Raw genomic sequence first — 23,029 nt, 5'->3', positions numbered from 1 at the left:
ACATAGGTTCATGTGCTTATTTTTTTTCTACGGGTCTTCAAAGTTGCCGTATTTGAATGTATGCAATCTTGCGCAATCAAGAGAATTATGCCTCTCTTAGACCTCACGAATTCACCAAATGAGTTTAAATCACCTTTACTCAGTGAATACCGCATAAAACTTTATCAAATTTTTAAGATATATAACAAAGTGTATATTAAAGTAAGAGAAAGTCTTTTAATTAGTAAAACTCTATCTATTTGGAGTAAGCAGCGCCCTCATTTGGCAAGAATTGTGCAAAAACTCGGAAAAAACAAATTTTCAAAAACGTGAATCTACTCAAAAATGAAAAAAGTATTTTGTAAGCTGCACTTTTTTCAAAATCCATGTCATTTTCATCAAATTCGGCTAAATAGTAGAGGAATGCATATCAAAGGTGTAGGGAAGTAAAAAATGGGGTCCATGTGCTCGTTTTTTAACTATGAGTGTCCAAAGTGAGGCGAGTTGGCATGAAAATCGCCCAAAATGCGCCCAAAACGTGCAAAAGTCTAATAATGCCGTCTAAAATGCGAATGGTTCCGTAGTTTTGCCCCCAAACATTCAAAATCCATGTCATTTTCATCATACTCTCTAGATTTGTACAATAATATATTTTGAAGACATTGAAATATTAAAAATGTGGGGTCCATGTGCTCGTTTTTAAACTATTGGTGTCCGAAGTGTTGCAAGTTGGCTTGAAAATCGCCTAAAAAGCGCCAAAACATGCAAAAGTCTCTTAATACCCTCTAAAATGCAAATGGTTCCATATTTCGCTCCCAAACATTCAAAATCCATGTCATTTTCATCATACTCTCTAGATTTACAGACGAATATATTCTGATGACGTTAAAATATTAAAAATATGGGGTCCATGTGCTCGTTTTTAAGCTATTAGTGTCTAAACTGTTGCGAGTTGGCTTGAAACAGCCCAAAATGCGCCGAAAACAAGTAAAAGTCTGATAATATCGTCCAAAATGTCTAAAATACAAATTTTTCCGTAGTTCTGCTCCCAAACATTAAAAATCCATGTCATTTTCATCATACTCTCTTGAATTGTAGAGGAATATATTCTGAAGACGTTAAAATATTAAAAACATGGGGTCCATGTGCTCGTTTTTATACTATCAGTGTCCAAATTGTTGCGAGTTGGCTTGAAACAGTCTATGCGCCTAAAACTGGCAAAAGTCTAATACTGTCCAAAATGTCTAAAATACAAATGTTTCCGTAGTTTTGCTCCCAAACATTCAAAATCCATGTCATTTCATCATACTCTCTAGATTTACAGACAAATATATTCTGAAGACGTTAAAATATTAAAAATATGGGGTCCATGTGCTCGTTTTTAAACTATCAGTGTCCAAAATGTTGCGAGTTGGCTTGAAACAGTCTATAATGCGCCTGAAACTGGCAAAAGTCTAATACCGTCCAATATGTCTAAAATACAAATGGTTCCTTAGTCCTGCTCCCAAACATTAAAAATCCATGTCATTTTCATACTCTCTAGATTTACAGAAGAATATATTCTGATGACGTTAAAATATTAAAAACATGGGGTCCATGTGCTCGTTTTGAAACTATCAGTGTCCAAAATGTTGCAAGTTGGCTTGAAACAGTCTATAATGCGCCTAAAACTGGTAAAAATCTAATACCGTCCAAAATGTCTAAAATACGAATGATTCCTTTGTCCTGCTCCCAAACATTCAAAATCCATGTCATTTTCATCATACTCTCTAGATTTGTAGCGGAATATATTCTGACGAAGTTAAGACATTTAAACTATAGGGTCCATGTGCTCGTTTTCAAATTATCCGTGTCCAAAGTATTGCGAGTTGGCTTGAAACTGCCCAAAATGCGCTGAAAACAAGCAAAAGTCTGTTTATACCTTCTAAAATGCGAGTGGTTCCGCAATCTTGCTCCCAAATATTGAAAATCCATGTCGTTTTCATCATACTTTGCACATAGATACTTTAGCACCTGAATACTCCAATTATTCAAAAATTAACGTGGGTCCATGTGCTTGATTTTTTGCTATAGAGCTTAAAAATTTAACCCAAACTGGATGATGTTCTTTAGAATTGCGCATCCAAAATAATTTGGCATTTTTAGACCTCACGAGATCACAACATTGAGTTTTAAGCCCTATTAATCAGTCAAAATCGATGAAAATTGCAAGTTGGCTTGAAACAGTCTATAATGCGCCTAAAACTGGTAAAAGTCTAATACCGTCCAAAATGTCTAAAATACGAATGATTCCTTTGTCCTGCTCCCAAACATTCAAAATCCATGTCATTTTCATCATACTCTCTAGATTTGTAGCAGAATATATTCTGACGAAGTTAAGACATTTTAAACTATAGGGTCCATGTGCTCGTTTTCAAATTATCCGTGTCTAAAGTATTGCGAGTTGGCTTGAAACTGCCCAAAATGCGCTGAAAACAAGCAAAAGTCTGTTTATACCTTCTAAAATGCGAGTGGTTCCGCAATCTTGCTCCCAAATATTGAAAATCCATGTCGTTTTCATCATACTTTGCACATAGATACTTTAGCACCTGAATACTCCAATTATTCAAAAATTAACGTGGGTCCATGTGCTAGATTTTTTGCTATAGAGCTTAAAAATTTAAACCAAACTGGATGATGTTCTTTAGAATTGCGCATCCAAAATAATTTGGCATTTTTAGACCTCACGAGATCACAACATTGAGTTTTAAGCCCTATTAATCAGTCAAAATCGATGAAAATTTCATCAAATTTTGCAATATGATTAATAATTTTATCTGTGAGATAGATAATCTATCTATATTGCCGTCAATTGTTTGCTCATTTAAGTCTAACAACACTCTCAGTTCTTAGAAATTGCGAATAAGATACTCAACCTCAAAAATTTCAAATTTCAATAACAAACTTGAGAAGTAAAAGAAATGCTGCACTTTATTCAAAACCCATGTCATTTTCATCAAACTTTGCAAAGTTGTCGAGGAAGGTATACCTAAGAAGCGCAAACATTAAAAAATATGGGTTCATGTGCTTGTTTTCAAACTATCAGCACTCTTATTAGAGCAAATTTGCTTCTTAAAACACCTGAAAACGCGTCAAAAGCAGTATCTATGTGAGGACAAATTCCGAACCACTTTTTCATTTATTCATACTCGGCATGCTCGGGGTCATATTCATCATACTTTGCAGCACTACAGAGAAACTATTTTGAAATTGTAGAGGAATAAAAAAAATGGTCCATGGAATATTTCCAGTTCATTAGCTTGATAAAATAACGCATCAGATCTGCAGTTAGTGCAGATAAGGAGAAAAATCTGCTCTCTTCACCTACAGCTGATTAAATCACAAGTTCATCCTTTGTGACGTCAGCGCGCAGAGTGTAAAATATGCGCAGTTCATGATGCGCACAAACATAACTGTGGAACGTCCTTAATTTCGTCAGAATTTTCTTTATTATTTATTTATTTTTAGCACCTATGTTTGTCGCCAACTTTTCTCTGAATTGGCTGAATCAATTTAGCTGATTTTTCTGTCATATATAGAGTCTATCATAGAGACGGCATACTAAGCTTTTCAAGGTCATCTGGTCATGATGACGTCATCTACGCGCCATTTTGTAAAATTCTCAATTTGATCATATCAACATAACAGATCATCAGTAATCAACCATATTCACATCAAATAAACTTTACATCAAAGGTCATCTGTCAAGGTCATCAAAGGTCATGTAAAGGTCATGACGCGTTCGTACGCGCGCGTCAAAGCCAAAAAAAATCTCCAAATGGCCTATAAAAATTTTTGGGTACGTTTCAAGTCATTTTAAGCATTTCAAAATTTTGCGCGCGCGCACGTATGCGCGCGGGTTTCTGCGCGTAACTCCTTAACGCAACGCAGAAACATTTTTTTTTTTTTATACCATTGCATTGATAATATAATTCTGAGCAATTTGATACCTTGATCAACCTTCTACAACCATTAATAACGAAATTAACACCCGTTAAAGTTTGCAGCACGTGTTCGCGCGAGCTCTCACTACAAGCCATATACAGGCAAAAACATGCCTATTGAAAATTTACTGTATCTCTTTAAATAGTCAGTTGACCCCAATTTTTTTTTTCATATATCGATAGAGTATGAGTTGTAGATTTGATTTCATGTCATTATTGTCCCTCAATTTGATCATGACGTCATCAAAATTGCGCCTAAACTGAAAACTTCATTTTTTTCGAAAATGACGTCATCAAATTTATGCAAATTTGAATATAACTCCGTAAATGTTGATCGTTTTTCGCCCAGATTTCGATATATTGTAGTTTAGAATGTACTCTTTCACCTTAGTTAACATGAATTTTCATTTTGAGAAATGCATCATGGCGTAAAACAGCGATGAAAAGAGGCATGTCATTTTTCCTCATTTTGCGTGTAATCTCTAAGGGACATGACTTTTTCTCAAAACTAGATTCTACATTCCTCTATTTCGTGAGCCATATCTCCATTTTTTCTTGTTAGTTTTCCCTGAGCTTTTAGTATGCTGTAGCTGAGATTCTAAGCTTTCGGGAATGTGCCCTCCAATTTTTGATCAGATGCCGGGATCATGCCCGTTTTTCGCTTACAAAATTGGATTTGCAATTCTCAAATTTGCTTACGTGTTAACTCTATGGGGAATATCGTGGTTGAATGGATAACGCACTTGACTTGCGTTCTCGGGGGCGCAGGTTCGAGTCCTGGGGTGAACAAGATGATTTTTTTTTTGTTCATTTTTTTTTCTTTTTACCACCTCGTACATGATCCTTTATGATAATTAAAAGGTATGAAAGTTAAAATTTAGCAAGATAAAACAGATTATAATTACTTTTTTCATATCACATGTATTTTCATATATCAAAGAGACTCTTTTCACAGTGCTTTATCATCTCCCGTCTTTCACAAGTATTCCATCCATAATGAACATTCCGTTGTCATCATGAAGATCATATTGATCTGCATGAACATAGCAATAGTGATCATGATGGCGAGAATAAGGACAGACCACCTAATTCGTCCGCATGACGAATTAAATTCTAGTTTTATAGTAGTTTTCAAAGTTAGCACTGCTGCTATATTAAATTGCGTAATGCAGGCGAGACTGCCAGAGGCGTTCCACTTGTTAATTTATTGCTGCACTCATAGATCACAATAACTTGCATTTAAATGGTCACTTTCCTGAAAATTAGTTTTTCCATTCATATTGTACATTTTAGATTATTGGCGGCCATTTTGAATATCAAGAAAATAAAATTTTAGTCAAAAATCTCTTTTAATAACTATTTCACTCCTGTAACACAATTACATTGATTTTATAGCCAATGTGCTGGCAATTTTATGATTTTCATGGGTAATTTACATATTTTGGCGGCCATAGGCCTAGGCTATGTGCAGAAAAGGATAAAGGTTACACGAGTGGCATCATTCAGATTCGTAATCAGCACCCTCGAATTGACAAGAAACCATCATAAAATATATATATGAAAAAACAAGGTTTAGTCCGTTTGCTATGGGGCCTATCCTGGACTAATAAGCAAGATTTATCCAAATACTCTCGTAGCTCAATTCATCTCCCTGCAGAATCTGGTGAATTGTGAAACTTTTTTCTCAAAGACTTTTTAAAACCACTTTATCCTCAAGTAAAATTGATTATTTTTGTACCATAGAAAAAGAGTAAATCTTACTCTTTTATATTGGTCAATCCTTTTGAATAAAAAAAGTGTGCTCTTATATTTTAAAGCTTGACAAGTCTGTGTCTAAGTTTGGAACAATTAATAATAGAAACCAAGGCCATCATTGAAGTAAACAATTGCATACAGAATTCTACAAAGAACAATACAATCCAAGGTAACTTTAAAAAAAAGATGAACTGCCGTTTGCTATATGATCAATGATATACCTGAAATCAAAACCAATGTCATGATATTCACCATAGTTGAGTTGTTATGTACACTTTTATTTTATACCTGAAGATCTCGAGTTGAAACACTCACAAGGAAATTCCTTCTCGAAGATTATATATGGATTGCAAGATTTCCTTTCATATAATTTTCATATTTATATGAATAATTTTCCTTTCACTTTTTATTGTTGTAAAGCACTAGGGAAAATATTTGGATAAGTGCAATATTTAAACAATCAAACAATTATGAAGAAGTACAGCCATTTGAATAAGGTTGGAAATAATTTCAAACTTTCTTCAGCTAAAAAAAACAAAAAAACATACGCCTCTGGCAGTCTTGCCTGCATTACGCGATTCGATATGGGCATTTTCACCACAGATGGACACAGAGGCAAAAAAATCAAATTGATATTCATGTCAAATGCTTTATGTTTTTTGATAATACAAGACCTGAAGTTTCTGGGACAATTTTTTTTTCCGACTCTGGCAGCATTTTTCGACTCTGGCAGCCATTTTATATTTCAAAATGGCCGCCAAAGTATGGATACAAATTAGTGTTGAAAATGGTATATTGATACATATTTTGTTTTGACAGATTTTTAAAGAACATGTTTGATCATGATGTTTTCCCCTGTGATTTAGCTTGCTATTATAACACTTTGTAAAATCCCATAGAAAGAAACACCAGTAATTCATTTATCTGATTAAAAAATATTGATGAAGAAGGTGATATGGTATGTAACGTCAGTTACCAAAAACATGAACTTTTTTTTCTCATTTCCCAGAAAAGAGTATATATTATATGAAACTTGGTAGATTTCCTTTTTAGGTAACACCCTCCCTTCTACACCAAAATTAAAGATAATCAATTAACAATCAAGCCATAGGGTACCATTAAATATTTGTAACGTCAGTTACCAAGTGGAAAATGTAATGTCAGTTACCGAGATGTAATGTCAGTTACCATGATAAAACGGTCACCAATAGTGAAATGCAAATGCGGTCAATTTTATGGTGAAGAATTATTGTATACTTGTTATTGAAGTATTAGTTAAATCACACCAGAAGGAGCTTGCTATTGACTTTTAAAAAGTATAGTTCACAAGGAATACTATATAAAATTCATGAAGTTGCATTCCAATCGTGCAAAAAAAATTACTGTGAAATTGTTTGCATACATGTATGTACATGTACTTTTTTTTTGGGGGGGGGGGGTTTCGAGGGGAGGGGGTAGTTTTCCCAACCTATTGCCTAAATCTGCAACATTTGATAAGCTTAAAGGACAAGTCCACCCCAGCATAAAGTTGATTTGAATAATAACAGAAAAATCCAACAAGCATAACACCGAAAATTTCATCAAAATCGGACGTAAAATAAGAAAGTTATGACATTTTAAAGTTTTGCTTAATTTCACAAAACAGTTATATGCACATCCTGGTCGGTATGCAAATGAGGGAACTGATGACATCACTCACTATTTCTTTTGTATTTTATTATATGAAATATGAATTGTTCTAATTTTCTCCTCATTGTCCTGTGAGACAAAGTTTTATTCCTCCCTAAACATGTGGTATTACCATTGTTATAACATCTTATGGCTCAGTTAGTTGGTCCTTAATGTCAAATTGTTAAAAATTGAAATATTGTATAATTCAAACAATAAAAAACAAAAGAAATAGTGAGTGATGGACATCATCGACTCTCATTTGCATGTCACTGAGTTGTGCATATAACTGTTTTGTGAAAAATAAGCGAAACTTTAAAATGTCATAACTTTCTTATTTTACATCCGATTTTGATGAAATTTTCAGCATTATGCTTGTTTGATTTTTCTCTATTGATTGAAATCAAATTTTTTCTGGGGTGCACTTGACCTTAAACATTGCAATGAATGGGGGTTTCCAGGGCCCCTTTTTTAGTTTCTAGGATTCTTTTGAGTATTGCCGGGCTAAAAGTAAATTCCTGGTTTTTATACCTGTTAGTAGTGCAGATGTGTGATACATTTTTTGTTTTTGGTTTACAAAATGTATAGATGAAAATTGAAATTTGACAGTTCTGATGAATGTTGCATGGATCTACTAAAACTGTCTCTGAAGAAAATTGAAATTCGACAGATATGAACAAGCATTGCTTGCACTGACCAGAATATAAATCAATAAAACTGGATGGCTGCATGAGATTCAGGGGAGGGGTAGCCTAGGGGAGGAGACCCTTATTCATTTTGCCTTTTTTGAGGGGAGGGGGAGGTTTGATAAAAAAAACGTTTAAAAAGTCAATATAAAACTAATGAATATATGTAAATGGGTTTATAAGAGCGATTCCATACGTGTCGTCGGGACATTTTGACAATAATTTTTAGTTTCCTAGCCGAATGCTTTTGCAATAAAATATTCTTTTTTTGTCAATGATAAAGCTATAGTTGGTAGTCATGTAAAAAACTAGTAACCGACACAAAAATAATTGATTATGGGTAAATTATAGGTGAAAATGTTGTGTGTCGTACGGGACGCAGAAATGTCCCGTACGACGCGCAACTAGTATATTTTTGTTAGTTGTCAGATTTTTGCATGTCTACCCAGAAGTTCTTTAATATTACCACAAAGCAAATTTAAGTTCTTCGTTCGTTTGGACAGCAGGTTGAAAAATGTTGTGAAAATGGTTGATTTTTCTATCATGGAATCGCCCATAATCAGAAAAATCCATGTGTACAGTCAATGCAATATTAAATTACTATAGGAATACATGTAGCTGCTATGACCCCCCCCCCACCCCCCGAGTAAATGAAACATACATGTACATTTCTTATCTTTTGATAATTTAAAATATGAAGTATTTTGAAACTTGTATGATTTTAAAAAGCTTTACATATAACTACCAAGAAAATTATGCCTTTGAAAATTATGTAGTACTTGTAAATGTTAATGTGTAATGTCAGTTACTGACTAGTAATAATAAAATGTTCAAATCAAAGAAAAGGAATGAAGAAAATAATTTTTTTTTTCATTGAAATGTTCCTAGAAACTCAGGTATACTTCCACATCAAGCTCCCTTTCATGTGAAGCCCTGCACAGAAGATACAAAGCAATGATTCCACATAGTTGACTTCCATATGTTATCTCTATGGCAAATTAAGTGTAACGTCAGTTAGCATGGTCGAGGAAAAATTATCATAGCCCCCAAAAGACAAAAACAAATTATTTGATATTTTGACACATCTTAACCTAGTAACGAAGGAAATATATACATATTCAAATTATTACTCTATCTACTCAGGGACATGAGATATTTCAATTTTACGAAACACCCTGAAATTGCATGTCCTTTTTGCGTAACGTCAGTTACCGACACATTTTTGCTTGCTGATGCGTAGCAAATGTGGTTACATTAAAAAACTTAGTATCCGAGTATACAGCAAGGTTCACTTTATTAACTCTATCAAAAGCAAACTCCCATCATTTATTGTTTTAGAGATACACACAATGAAAGGTGTGTAAAATTGTGCCATGTAACGTCAAGTTACCGTGAAAATGCCCATATACATGATATAGAAGTCAGTGTTGACTTTGAAAGCACTTATTGAATAAATGTTCACAAAAAACATAAGAAAATACTATGTTCATTGACCCAAAATGACCATGATCATGTGACCTAAGACGTGTGCAAAACAATCATTCATACTTGAATACCCTTACATGTATGTCTAGATGTTTCATGAACTAGATCCATAAACTTTCTAAATTATGATGCCAATTAGACAAATACCCCCAACACGGGCAAAGTTCTTTGACCTTAAATGACATCTGATCTTGGTCATGTGGCCTGAAATGGGCACAGGATGTTAAGGGATACATTGTTGATCTTATGTTCAAGTTTCATGAACTAGATCCATAAACTTTTAAAGTTATGATGAAAATTCTACAAATACACCAAACATTATCAAAGTTCGTTGACCCTAAATGACATTTGACCTTACACAGGATGTTCAGGGACCATGTGATAGAAACCAAAATTATCCACTCTTCATAACTCGCTATACTCTTGCAAACCTCATGGTTAGCTCCCAAGTGACTCAGCAAGCTCGTGCAGAACTCGCAGCTGGTCGTATTAGGATCGCGGGAACTCGTGTATGGAAATTTATGGTAATTTATGCAAATTTCCCCGATTTCTAAAGAGTTGCAAAGAGTTTATGACGAGTTTCTTACGAGTTTAGCGAGTCTACGTCGAGTTGTTCCAAGTTTGATCGAGTTTTTCAAGAGTTCTCGAGAGCTTGACAAAATTTTGAAATTTTTAAAAATTGCACGAGCTTACTGCGACATCACTCGAGTTGCGTCGAGCTTCCAAGAGTTGTTAAGAGCTGTGCCGAGTTGCTGCCAGTAACAGAGAATTATCAAGAGTTGAATGAAGAGTTACCACGAGAAGCCCCAAAAATCAACTTGCCACACCTCGCACAATCTCTTACACTCAACTCGGCTCTGTGTGAACAATGCATGAGGCGCTGAGCTCGGACCCTCGCGCATTCGATGTTTTGAAATCGGCAGCGAATTATTTATAGTTACACGTGTGATGAACTCCATGTTGGCTCTAAATCACCAATTTTGAGACTGATAGAAGCATGGAAAAGAAGTGAAACTTTGTGTAAAGTAAGAATATTAGTTTTAATTGTTTTTAAAGATCGTGATGTTGCATTAATTTTATATTTCCCCACCATAAAATCCCACCTTTGTCACTCGGAATATCAGAGCGAGTTCACGGGCTCGACGTTCGGGTAGGTGGAGCGTAGTGTAGCGGTAGTGAAGTGGAGTGGAGCCTGCACGAACATTGCTTGAGGTAATGTTGTCCCACACGTACGTAGTACGATGGGGGGACCTAAACCTACGCACTTTGTTTATAAATGATAAAAACTATGCCAATTTTGATATTGGAACAAATTATCTTTCACTAATCTAGACTGTGGCAAAAATTCTAAAGATCATTGACCAAAAAGAAAATAGCACAACACTCACTAACGCCGTGTTTTCCGAACACCTTGATTTCGCCGCCCAATCTTACGTTAGAACTGGTCACTCTAGGCACCATGCCCATCCTTTTCCCTGTTAGAAAAGTGAGTGCATGCGAATAAAAGTTGGACATAAATTACCAGATCTCACCATGGAGCTCCGTGGTGAAATTAATGTTTATATTAGACCCTACTACTTATGGAGTATAATGAATGAATAGTACTAGGGATGCCACCCCAAAAATTGAAGTGTTGTAAATCTAGTTTTAAATAGTTTAACTGAAATAAGCTCTGAAACAGGAATAAAATGACACCAAGATCATGAAAATTGGACCAGGGGTTGCCGAGATATGGCAAATTCAAATTTTGAAAAAAGGCAGATTTCCTGCCGAAAAGTGGCCAAAATTGCAAAAATGTGTTTTTTGCCATTTTTAAAGCTACCTATTTTAAAACTTGATGAAGTATAGAGGTTGCTTTTCCTTGGGGCACCTAACATGTTAACCACCAACAAGTACCTGAAAAATTGGGTCCGAACTACTTTTCGTTTTCATATTAACGGAGTTCAAAATATGGGGAAAACCCAAATTTTCAACTTTGGAACCAGAGGAAATTGGCAAAAGTCCAGCTAATTAATATGCGAAAATGGCTTAATTTGAAAGTGGATGGGCAATTAATCATAAAATTTCACAGAGATGTAGTGTTTGTAATTTTGATTCATGTATGTTGCTCTTGTGAGCATATATACAATAATATGCAAATGAGGTAGTAATTACATATTCATTTGTACATAACGAATGGGAAAATTGCCTAATTAATATGCGTAAATGATATAACTTGAACAGGGATAGGCAGATAATCACCAAATTTCGCAGAGGTGCAGAGTTCTTAAGTTTACTTCATATCTGTTGTTCTTGGGACCATAAATATAATAATATGCAAATTAGGTAATGAATGAATATTCATTTGTACATAACGAATGGGAAAATTGCCTAATTAAAGTTATAACTTAATGGAAAATAAATGGCAAAAGCCAATGTTTAATACAAAATATTATTGATTAAGACTCCTTAAGACTAGGAAATTTAATATTAATCTCATATTGATGTAACTTCCAATCCATACTAAAAACTTTTTTTATATCAGTCTTTATTTATAAAGTCCAGCTAATTAAAAGGCGAAAATGGCTTAATTTGAAAGTGGATGGGCAATTAATCATAAAATTTCACAGAGATGTAGTGTTTGTAATTTTGATTCATGTATGTTGCTCTTGTGAGCATATATACAATAATATGCAAATGAGGTAGTAATTACATATTCATTTGTACATAACGAATGGGAAAATTGCCTAATTAATATGCGTAAATGATATAACTTGAACAGGGATAGGCAAATAATCACCAAATTTCGCAGAGGTGCAGAGTTCTTAAGTTTACTTCATATCTGTTGTTCTTGGGACCATAAATATAATAATATGCAAATTAGGTAATAAATGAATATTCATTTGTACATAACGAATGGGAAAATTGCCTAATTAAAGTTATAACTTAATGGAAAATAAATGGCAAAAGCCAATGTTTAATACAAAATATTATTGATTAAGACTCCTTAAGACTAGGAAATTTAATATTAATCTCATATTGATGTAACTTCCAATCCATACTAAAAACTTTTTTTATATCAGTCTTTAGTGAATACTTCATTAAAAAAATTCAATAACATTTCACACTACTAGGGTGTAAATACAATAAATGGATCGGCAGATTAACGTAAGTGCGCACGCGCAGTAAAAAAATCATTGAGCTGGGGTACGTGGTATCATTTATAACATACAGTGCAATGTACTTCACACATGCCCCCGGCCTCGCCCTTGCCGTTAGCCTTGGAAGTTGGAATGTTAACTACTTTTCCTCAAATAAAAATAAAATAAAATCGATTGAATTAACTCGAAGAAAATACAGCTCGTAATTGTCGTATACAAAATAAAACGTTCAGGATACTTTGCAAAATACCTATGAACACAGCCACAAACTCAATACAGTACATGCACCCCACCTATTCACTAGCTCCCTATCTTTATATCACACAACAAAATCATCCGATGACATGGGCAAAATCTTGAACAAAAAAGAAATTTTCTTATCTAAATGACCGCATCTCGCACTAAAAATGTCACAATCGCATTTCCTTGACATCATAACAGTCAGACCGCAGGTCCCTATGCTAATGAGCAAAAAGGCCAGATTCATCCAAATCATCTCGTGGCTGAATCCTCCTCCTTGCCAAATCTCATGATTCTTGAGATTTTTTTTCTCTAAGAATTTACCTGTTTAAACTCAAGTTAAATGAAATATTATTGCACCATCAGATAGAGTAAATGTTATTCTTTCATATTGGTCATTTATTTTGTATACAATAAATTGATAAAGAAGTAAATTTCTGGCCTGAAAATGTGCCTCAAAACTGAATTTTCTTCCTCTGTTTTCTTTTGCAAATTGTGCAAAACTTTTTATTTTGAGCCTCAATGATATATACATCACCATGAAGCTGAACTTCTGTACTTTCTCACAATGCCACTCTTGATATGCGGCACCTTTTAATCGGGTCAAGATCACACTTTTCCCACCAAGGTACAAGACGAGATTTTTGAAATTTTGTACTTGCATGAAATCCAGAGTTCTGATTGGCTGGATAAGGTTCACAGAACAGCAGGCGCGGGTAATTTGAGGAGGTTACCACATGGGAAGTGTGATCTTCCCATGAACCCAGGCACTGGAACCGTTGGAATTTGCCAGTGTGCGGTCTCTTTGACCAATCAGAGTGCAGTATTCTTGTTTTCAAGCTACTTTATGTACTTGGCCAATGAAAAGTGTGATCTTGACCCGATTAAACCAATTCTTATTTTGAAACCTATACCATTTTAAAGCATACATATTCAGCTTTATCATGATCTAAAAATCATTTGGGCTCAAACAAAAAAAAGTGTGAAAATAGCAGCTTTTTTCAGGGGAAAATAATTATTTTGTAGCATATTTTAGATCAAAGTTTTAACCTATAATACAAATCTTTGAATAAATTCAAACACATGACCTGAAAGAATGTTTCTTCTTCTTTACAATGATACCAAAATCATGAAATTTGATGCACAATTAGAGCAGCAATGACCGAATGAAAAGAGGTGTTTTGGTCCGCATCAAGCTCATTAAATATGCAAAACATCTCAAGTCATAAATATCACTTGGATGAAAGAAGCCACTTTCTTTGGACCTGCCGTCTGACTGATAATTAAGAAATAAGGGGTCTAAAAAAGTGAATTTTTCGGCAATTTCGCAATGTTAATGGATTTTGGAAACATGTCCTCGCATAAAATGGACACTTCCGCGAGCCAATGCGGGTCGCCATTTTTTCCCGGAAGTCATTCACTATAACACACAGGTTCATACGAGAGAATGTGCTGACTCGGTTACTGAGAAAGTGAAATCGGCATACCTGTATCGGCCGCACAGAAACGCTGTTAGCATAACATTTCGCTAACACTGCGCTCTGTTAGTGAAAACAATGCGTCAAGGCGGTGGTCACCCGTGAAAGGTGTGACTGGCCCTACTGTTAGCGTTCTGTTACGCTAAAAACGCTTCTGTGTGGTCGCAACTGGTTTTTATCTCCAATAGCAGAGTGATCAAGTTATCAGATCATCATGAAAATTGCTGGGTATGAAATGTGAGAAATCAGGATTGTGCAATCACAAGCGAAATTGACGAAAGTTCCTTGAGACATTTAGAAATCTAAGTACTAATCAACCTATCAACGATAGACATCGTTCTGGTCTTCCATACTCCAATTGCCTGCCCTGGGGATTTTTTTCATTGTCAAGGACATAAACTTGGAATGTTCCACTTTGACATGAGGTTTTAAAAAATGAAATTGGGCAATATAATAACGTCGCTAATAGAGTTTCAAAATACCTTTCACATCCCGATCCCCCCCCCACGTAAGACCAAATTCTTCGTTTATGTAATCTTGGTCAATGGGAATCAGCTGATCTTACGTATGAATGGGTTGATTATGCTAGGATTTCATCGAAGCCGTAGTTGAAATATGTGTCAGCAATGGGTATGAAAATATAGGAACTTAAAAGAGGTCGGTTCCATTGAGACTTATGGGACATTTGATACTTTTTTCCATTTAACTGAAGTGCATATCTGGAATAGTAGCTGCACAAATATGGATTTACTTTATTAAACTATAAGAGGAATGCTGAAACTTACCATATACAAAAATGTATGCTTTCAGCTTGGTTGCATAGGGTGCTAAATCTTCAGAAATGTCACTGTGACTGATGGGACGTCGATGGACCACACAAATTGAGCTCTTTTGTTCAAGTTGCCATAACTATCTCAGTTTGTTTTATGATAAAGTTTTTAGATTTGGGCTTGAAGATTAACCAGTGATAGGGCTCACTAACAGTACTTGAATTGGACTTGATTCATTTCATTTGTTTCAGTACCGTAAGTAACGGTGTATTAACCGCACCCGTGTATTAACCGCACCCCCCATTTTCGGATGGAAAAAAAAAAAAAAAAAAAATCATTAAAAAAAAAAAAAAAATCATTAAAAAAAAATTTAATCAAACTTACTTTCTATCTCTAATATGCGTATTTAAGAAAGAGTCAAGAACCAAAAAATATCGAAGAATTACTGGTAAAAAATGATGGGAAATCAGCGCTTCATCACTTATCTGCAAGTTGCCGATATTATTGGCCACTTCCACACTCCGAGTCACCTCACACACACACATATGGTACCGGTGTTCATTGCAAGTACCGATACCAGCATCAACATGGGGGCTCACCCATACGAGAAGATCGTTCATATCATATTTCCTGCATCACAGCCCCACTTTTGCTTTCAGAATTCTGTCTAGCATTCAATGTCTTGACATGAATTTTAGACAAGGGAATACGGGAAGGTTCAAGATACGAGAAATTTGCGATTTTGTTCAGGTGTTTTTCTTGTCTGCTTTGAACCACTACCGGTAGTTCTCAGTACGTGTGTGGCGGTATCTTACAGACAGCAAAATAGGAAAAAAAAATGCTAGTACCGGTATACCGTATTTTCAATGGGAGCTCTGGGCGGGAATAAAGTGAATAATAATTAAAAATAAAAAGTCGGAAGGAGTGAAGATGGGGATTGAAGATTGATTTTGAGATGATGGATGATAGAGAGAAATGAAGGAAAGGCAAATGAAAGAAATTAATTGTCAAATAATACCAATAATTTGTCAAACAAAATAACTTCCACGGAAAGGTAAAGCGCCAGCTTACGTTGACGTTGCGATAAACATTACACATGCATGTCTTATTCGGCTAGCTGCACCGCGCTGTGCGATCGATTGGCGTCTGAACTTTGCCGCGATGACTAAAAAATGACAACAAAGACAGAGTCACACCATTAAAAAAAGTCAGTTTCATGAAGGTAGGTGCGTTTGTTACCGTGATATAACTTTGAGGGACATTTACGGCAGATACCGGTAGTCATAATTGCTTCCCTTTTATACCCGCGGCTCATACCCCTCTAAACGGGATTGCCCCAAGCGGCTATGCTCGGCCACCCGACGCGAGTTGAAAACTGGTAGTGGTATCGGGCTGAGATTGGCTTGGCTCAGACCTGTCACCGTGTATAAACCGCACCCCCGACTTTTGATTCTGTCCCGCCGAGAAAAAGGTGCGGTTAATACACCGTTACTTACGGTTGTTTGCAATCGTGTGTGACTTGTGGGACTAGTGAATGTGACTGATAGGACTCTATCTTATTTCACGGAATTTACATTTCACCTCAATGACTTTTTAAGTAAAACTGAATTTCAGCATGAAGAAATATTCCCTAATAAGATGACACCTTTAATAATACATTCCATTGTGTCAGAAATAAATCCAATAGGCAGAAACATCTTTTCATGCACTTCACATAAATAAAGGGAACATTAACCAAAATAAGCTTCTTAACTAGCCAGCAGGCTTTAAGAACTGTAATCAAATAAGTACAAAAATCAATAAACAATTACAATCATTAATATTTAGTACAGAGATGAACAATGAAAAATTATATTAAGAATGTACACACTTTTCATTGTGACTGATGGGACATAATGATTGGACATATTTGTGATAGATGGGACAAATGAATGTTGCTTTTCTAGGGACTGATTTTCCGTTTAAAAAAATTGTCTTTTCCGTTTCAGAAAATCTCAAATTCCGTTTCAGCATGTCAGAAAACGGAAATTCCGTTTCTCCATAGACTTTGTACACACGGAAAAGTGACAATTCCGTTTACACATTGAATAGCAAAATCACAACACGTACCGTACACTGCACTCGCACTGGTCAAAATTTGTATCTGCTACTGTACCAACAACACAATAGAATCCGTTCTAATCGGATCTATGCGGGTGCATAAAATATTTTTCGAACCCCATTTAGCATGCATACATCCTCACCTTTCACATTATTAGCATTATTTCACGGTGAAATGATATTTCATCGATAATTTTTGGGTTTTCAGTCAACGGCTTTTGCCAATCCGCCATCTTGGATTTTAAGACCACGATATCGTGCTGTTACATCTTCAAACGTAGAGGGCAGCAACACACGACCGTGTAGTGAACGATATGTGTGCATGTGAAGCCCAACCCGGCCGGCCGGGTACGGGTAGTCTACAACTGTAGACCCACATCTGCAGTGTGTGTATCACAGCTGATTCAAGGAGTCTGCATAGCAGACTAGGTCTACTAGAGCCTGCAGACCTGGAATGGCTCGCTTCGCTCGCCCTTTCAGGCTGGTTTGCTTCGCAAACCAGCTGCAGATCCCACTTCACGAGCCATTCAGAGTCTGCATAGCAGACTAGGGTACGGGTGCGGGGTACAATCGAGTACGTGTGCTGATGTCGAGTGTAGTCACGATGTGTGAATTGTCATGATAGTAGCGAAGTGAGATCGTGTTTTCTGGGGTTTTGTGGCCATTTGATATTCTCATTTTGTTGTGATTTTGGAGTAATTTCTGTTGCTATTCTGTGTATTTTGAGGGAAAATACGTTTTCCGTGATTTTCCATTTGAAATGCCACTTTCCGTTTCAAAAGGCCCTTTCCGTGAATTCCGTCCGTTTTCCGCGATCGCGGAAAATCACTGTTTCTACTTTTCTCTATCCATCTCGTACAGTATGGTAAGAAAATTACTTGTCGGTGTGTTACATGTAAGCAAATTAAGACATTAAATACTGTCATGAAGCATATCAATATTCTCGTTAAAATATCCTCTTTCGTGTTGAATGCTGATGTTTTTCATTAGTTGTTGATGTTTATGATAAATGCACATGCAAATTTTTGACAAAAAACATGAAAATTTTTGCGTAAATTCTTGCTAAAAAAAAAATTATTAAGTGGACTGTCCAGAAAACTATTTCAATCAATTTCTACTATCTAAACTATAGTAAAAAGCGTATTAATTAACGATTTTCCCCCATTGTCTGTGCAAAAAATATGAAAATAATTGATTTTCATGAAAAATCCAAGATGGCAGCCAAAATTGCAAATTTGGAACCCCATGGGACACGATTTGTCAAAGGGAACATTAAGATTCATTAACTATACACTTCACAATGAGTTATTACAGGCAGACTTAGATCGTCTTGTTTCCTGGTCTGACAAGTGGCTGTTAAAGATCCACCTAGATAAATGTTGTGTACTTACAATTGGAAAAAAGAATGATGAATATAATGGCTACACAAGGACACATGGTAATGCCACAAATAATCTATCACAAGTTGAAACAAGTACAGATTTAGGCGTGATCATTGACACAAAAGTTAAGTTTTTACCAACATTTTCAGGCATTTTTATCTGAATTGAAATACCCTTGATACTCTTCTTTCTGACTCATTAATATGAACCAGAATAGCCTGGTGGTTGAGTCGCTGTCCGGAAAGCAGTACATGTAGATGGCAGGTTCCAATCCCACTGGTTCGAATTTTATCTGACTTATGATTTTCATTACAGATCGAGCATGCGATCTTAAACACATAGGAGTAATGCCGAAAATTTGTTTACAAGAAGTTACATTTGACTTTATAATGCTAAGCGTTTGACAAATTCAGCACATCACATCTGTTTATTATTAGAATTATTATTTTTTTTTTAGTTTGAGTTGCAGTTTCCACATTGTACGTGTGCTTCAAACCAACAGTATGTCATAACCATTCTTGTCTTTTTATGATGTGCAGTACTTGATCCCAAAGTCTGATGTGAATGTCAACATGGCCTCTAACATTGCCAAGCAAAGCATCTATCCTATTGAGAAGATCGCCTTTGGATCTGTAAGTTTTATTCTTAATCTTTAATAGCTCATTAGGAATTTTCTTAGGATTTCCAAGCTCATTTGAAATCATTCAGGGCTTCATCTGTGATTTTCGTTTGGATAAAGAATATTTTGATTTTAGATGAAGGAAGGTTCAGTTATCCACGTACCAAAGTAAACATGATTTTTTTTTCATTTCTTGTGTATTCCATGGGTTAATATAATATTGTAAGTACAGTTGCTATTCTGAGCTCCCTACATGTATATGATGGTTACATTAATTAGGTATAGTTTATAAAATACTCCTTGGATACCAGAAAATTCAGGATATTGCAGGAGAGAAGTTTGATTGATATTGCTGCCTTAAATTTTGCTTTTATCATCTATCATAACTTTTTCTTAATTATTGTTTTGTGTCCTCTTATATCAATTATTTGTATATCCACAAATATGGCAGGAAATGAGAAACAGAAAGATTCCCTTTATTGTTGTCAGTAATTTTTATGAAACTCATTTTTTTTCTACATTGCTCCATTTTCGTAAGGAATTTGAAATACGTAACCCCTCATATTTTTTAATGCTGAAAACTTGATCTTCTATATTTTGTTATCATTGCTTTTGTAAATGTTGTTTATATTGTGATTCTTTTTCTTCTGTAATTTACCTAAGTTGTTGCCCTGCATGTAATTTATTAGTTCATGACCTGGGCTTATTTCCTTTTTATTATGTATTCACCTATGTTCCTTTGTTTGATTTTGAATATTGAATGAATTGATGAAGAAAGTGATCACATTTTATATTGTATCATGTTACATATCTTTTTTTATTATTCTAATATGCAGCAGTTAGGCTTTTGTAAACAATGTTAGATTGGTGTATGGATTTACCTTTTAATATTTCAGCGGGATCTTCAGAAGCGATATGAAGAAATTCTTGGGCCTCTCACCTTATTTGCCCCCAAGTTTGATGAAGAAGGTAACCTTTCTTGTATTCTTAATTTGTAAAAGAATATAGAAAAGATTGGTGATATGTTTTGGCAAATATTATTTAAACCTTCAATTTCATGTCTTTTGATCATATTAACTATGTAAAATTAAGGTATTGAAATTTCTTAATACTTTAAAAATTTGACATTCTTTAAAATGTATGCTTAAAGATATAAAGTGTAGTATTAGTTCTGAGTTTGAATTGGAAGAGAAACTATGCCAAAGTGATTGGTAATGCACTTACATGTAAGAAGTGGTATTTGCAGTAAGTCATTGAAACCACCAAAATTATTCTGCTGCAAGTCACATGCATTGCACATAGATATCATTTTATGGGACTCTTCACACAAATATCACTCTGACCATTGTAACTGTTCATAAAGGAAAATAAGTATGTTGGTATTTTAAAGGTACAATTATTTGCAGTGGAGGATTTTTCTATGGCTTTTTCTTCAAAATTTCATGAAAATAATTTGAAAGCTCACAAATTTTAGTTGTGCTTTAAATTGGAATTTGATAGAGTTTTGCATTACCTAGATAAGAAAAAAAAAAACATGATAAGTTTTCTCTCATTTGAAAATATTGATTTTACATTAGGCCTACAGGGTAGTGTATTTTGTACTTTTTTTTTTACTTGATGATATTTTGTTACTTGATATTATTTTGTTAAACAGCTGCAGAGAAAGTTGACCTCAAGGTTGAAAGGCCTGTCACACCAATTGATGTAAGTGGAAATCATGAAATTCAACATTTTAAATTGTGAATATTCATTAAATTGTCCTGTAATTTGTGGTTGATCAAACATAAACTGTGATTTGAAATTAGTATGCCATATATTTATTTTCATTTGTGTGAAATATTTACTGGGGTTCAAATTAAAGAGTGTTCTAAATCAGACGAAGCAAAGGCATTAAATTTGTGATCATCTCATACTTAGTGTGGAATGTACAGTTGGAAAGTATGAAACAAAAAGAACAAAATTGTCATATTTTCATTTTTCATAATTTTGTGTTTGTATGACATACTTAAATATTTTTGCCATCATATTAAACTTTGAAAGTTTATGGATCTAGTTCATGAAATGTGGGCATAAGGGTAATCAAGTATCACTGATTGTCTTGCACAAGTCTTAGGTCACATGATCAAGGTCAAATATCATTTAGGGTTAACGAACATAGTCTTTATTATCATATGGATGGTGTTTTTTGTGAATGAATATTCTGTAGTCTTTGTTGAAGTCAGCACTGCTGCTATATTGAATTGCATAAATAATGCAGGCGAGACTGCCAGAGGCGCTCCATTTGTTATGACAACAGTTATGACATCCACCAGAATACTGATTCTGTCATATCTCTGAGAAAAGACAATGTTCAGAATACTGCCCCAGGATTTTGTTGCATTGGTAGCATGAAAAATAAAAGACACATACCCGGTACCCATATGGTCATTTTCAAACATAAGTGGACATGGGGGTGAAAATTGAAACTTGCTAGAAATCAGTAGGCTTCAATGGTTTTTGAAACTAGACATCTCAAAGTATGTTTTTCCATTTCAGTTACATAAAATTATTCATTGTGTCTTGAAATACAGTGAATTTAGTGCAAGGGAAATTTAATGTTACAAAATGCTGATTTTTGCATTAAAATTCACATATTGCCTATCACAATATAACATTTGTATTAGAGGCATAATTGTTAGCAAGATACAAGCTCTGTATTGTATCTAACTCCTTAATAACAAACAAAATATTATCTGAAGTGCTTTTTTTTGAAAAAAGTAGATCTTTAATGTTTTCAAAACTGGTTGTCGTGTCACTCACGTTTTAAAGACAAAAAGTTTTCTAGAGCTGTGTATTCTGAAAATTAATTTATCCCAGTACAGGAGCAAATACAGTTTTCCCATACCTTATTGTATATAAAGTTACTTGGTCCAATGTGTTAAGGTTAAGCTAAAATTAACTGTTAAAGTTGTGTCGTGTCACTCACAATGTCGTGTCACTCACGAAATGTCGTGTCACTCACGGTCTCATATTGTGTATAAAAAGGACATCAAATAATTTTCAAAGCATTTTATGATATAAATTCAGGGATGGAGTCAAAATGTTGTTCCTGACATCATTTAGGCCTATGTAAGGCTAATATTTTTTTTCCATTTTCCCAACTTCACCCCCATCATTGGAAATATTGAATTTGACGTTTAGTTCATCTATTTTCTTTCCTCTCCATGGTTTCCTCAGTTTCAAAAATCCTGACATCTTTCCATTCATGTGAAGACTCAGATCCTAATTCATATTTTAATAATGTACTGAGATAAATGAATATACTAACATAATCAACACAAAATTATGAATATATCAAGAGAAAAACCACTATACATAGTAATGAACATATTTACAGACGCATAAATATTTGGTGATGGTTCAAGTTAGTTAGGTATGACTTGAACATTCTCTGTCTCCATTTACAGAAATGAGCAGAACGTTCACCTATCTTTTTAGGAATGTTATTTCTTTGTCTTACTAATTAAGAAAGGTTTAAAGCTAGCAAGGTCAGGGATCTTATTTTGAAATTTGCAGAAATAGATAAAATATTCTAATGGTAGAAAAGTGTATGAAGAGATCTCCGTGAACACCAAACATTCTTTCAAAATCAGAAAAAACTCTTTCCCTTCTTATCAATTAAATTTAACCTTTTTTGCCACAAAGCTTGTATTGGAGGACATGAAATAAACAATTTTTTTGTAAGAACATCTCAGGTGAGAATAT

The 23,029-nt window shown here is 34.7% G+C and overlaps 1 protein-coding gene across 1 annotated transcript in view; it reads left to right on the top strand.

Moving 5' to 3' along the window:
• LOC129262032 (uncharacterized) overlaps nucleotides 1–23,029 on the top strand; it is a 55,164-nt gene that overhangs the window by 8,631 nt on the left and 23,504 nt on the right. The window contains exons 2-4 of the mRNA XM_054900068.2: nucleotides 19,206–19,298; nucleotides 20,182–20,254; nucleotides 20,940–20,989. Coding sequence (XP_054756043.1) covers nucleotides 19,239–19,298; nucleotides 20,182–20,254; nucleotides 20,940–20,989 — 183 coding nt within the window. The 5' untranslated portion in view covers nucleotides 19,206–19,238. The remainder of the gene's footprint in view (nucleotides 1–19,205; nucleotides 19,299–20,181; nucleotides 20,255–20,939; nucleotides 20,990–23,029) is intronic.

The sequence above is a fragment of the Lytechinus pictus genome, chromosome 5 (genome assembly GCF_037042905.1).
Source record: "Lytechinus pictus isolate F3 Inbred chromosome 5, Lp3.0, whole genome shotgun sequence".
Taxonomy (NCBI): Eukaryota; Metazoa; Echinodermata; class Echinoidea; order Temnopleuroida; family Toxopneustidae; genus Lytechinus; species Lytechinus pictus.
The sequence above is the reverse complement of the archived record's forward strand: the minus strand, read 5'-3'. Positions and strand labels throughout refer to the sequence as shown.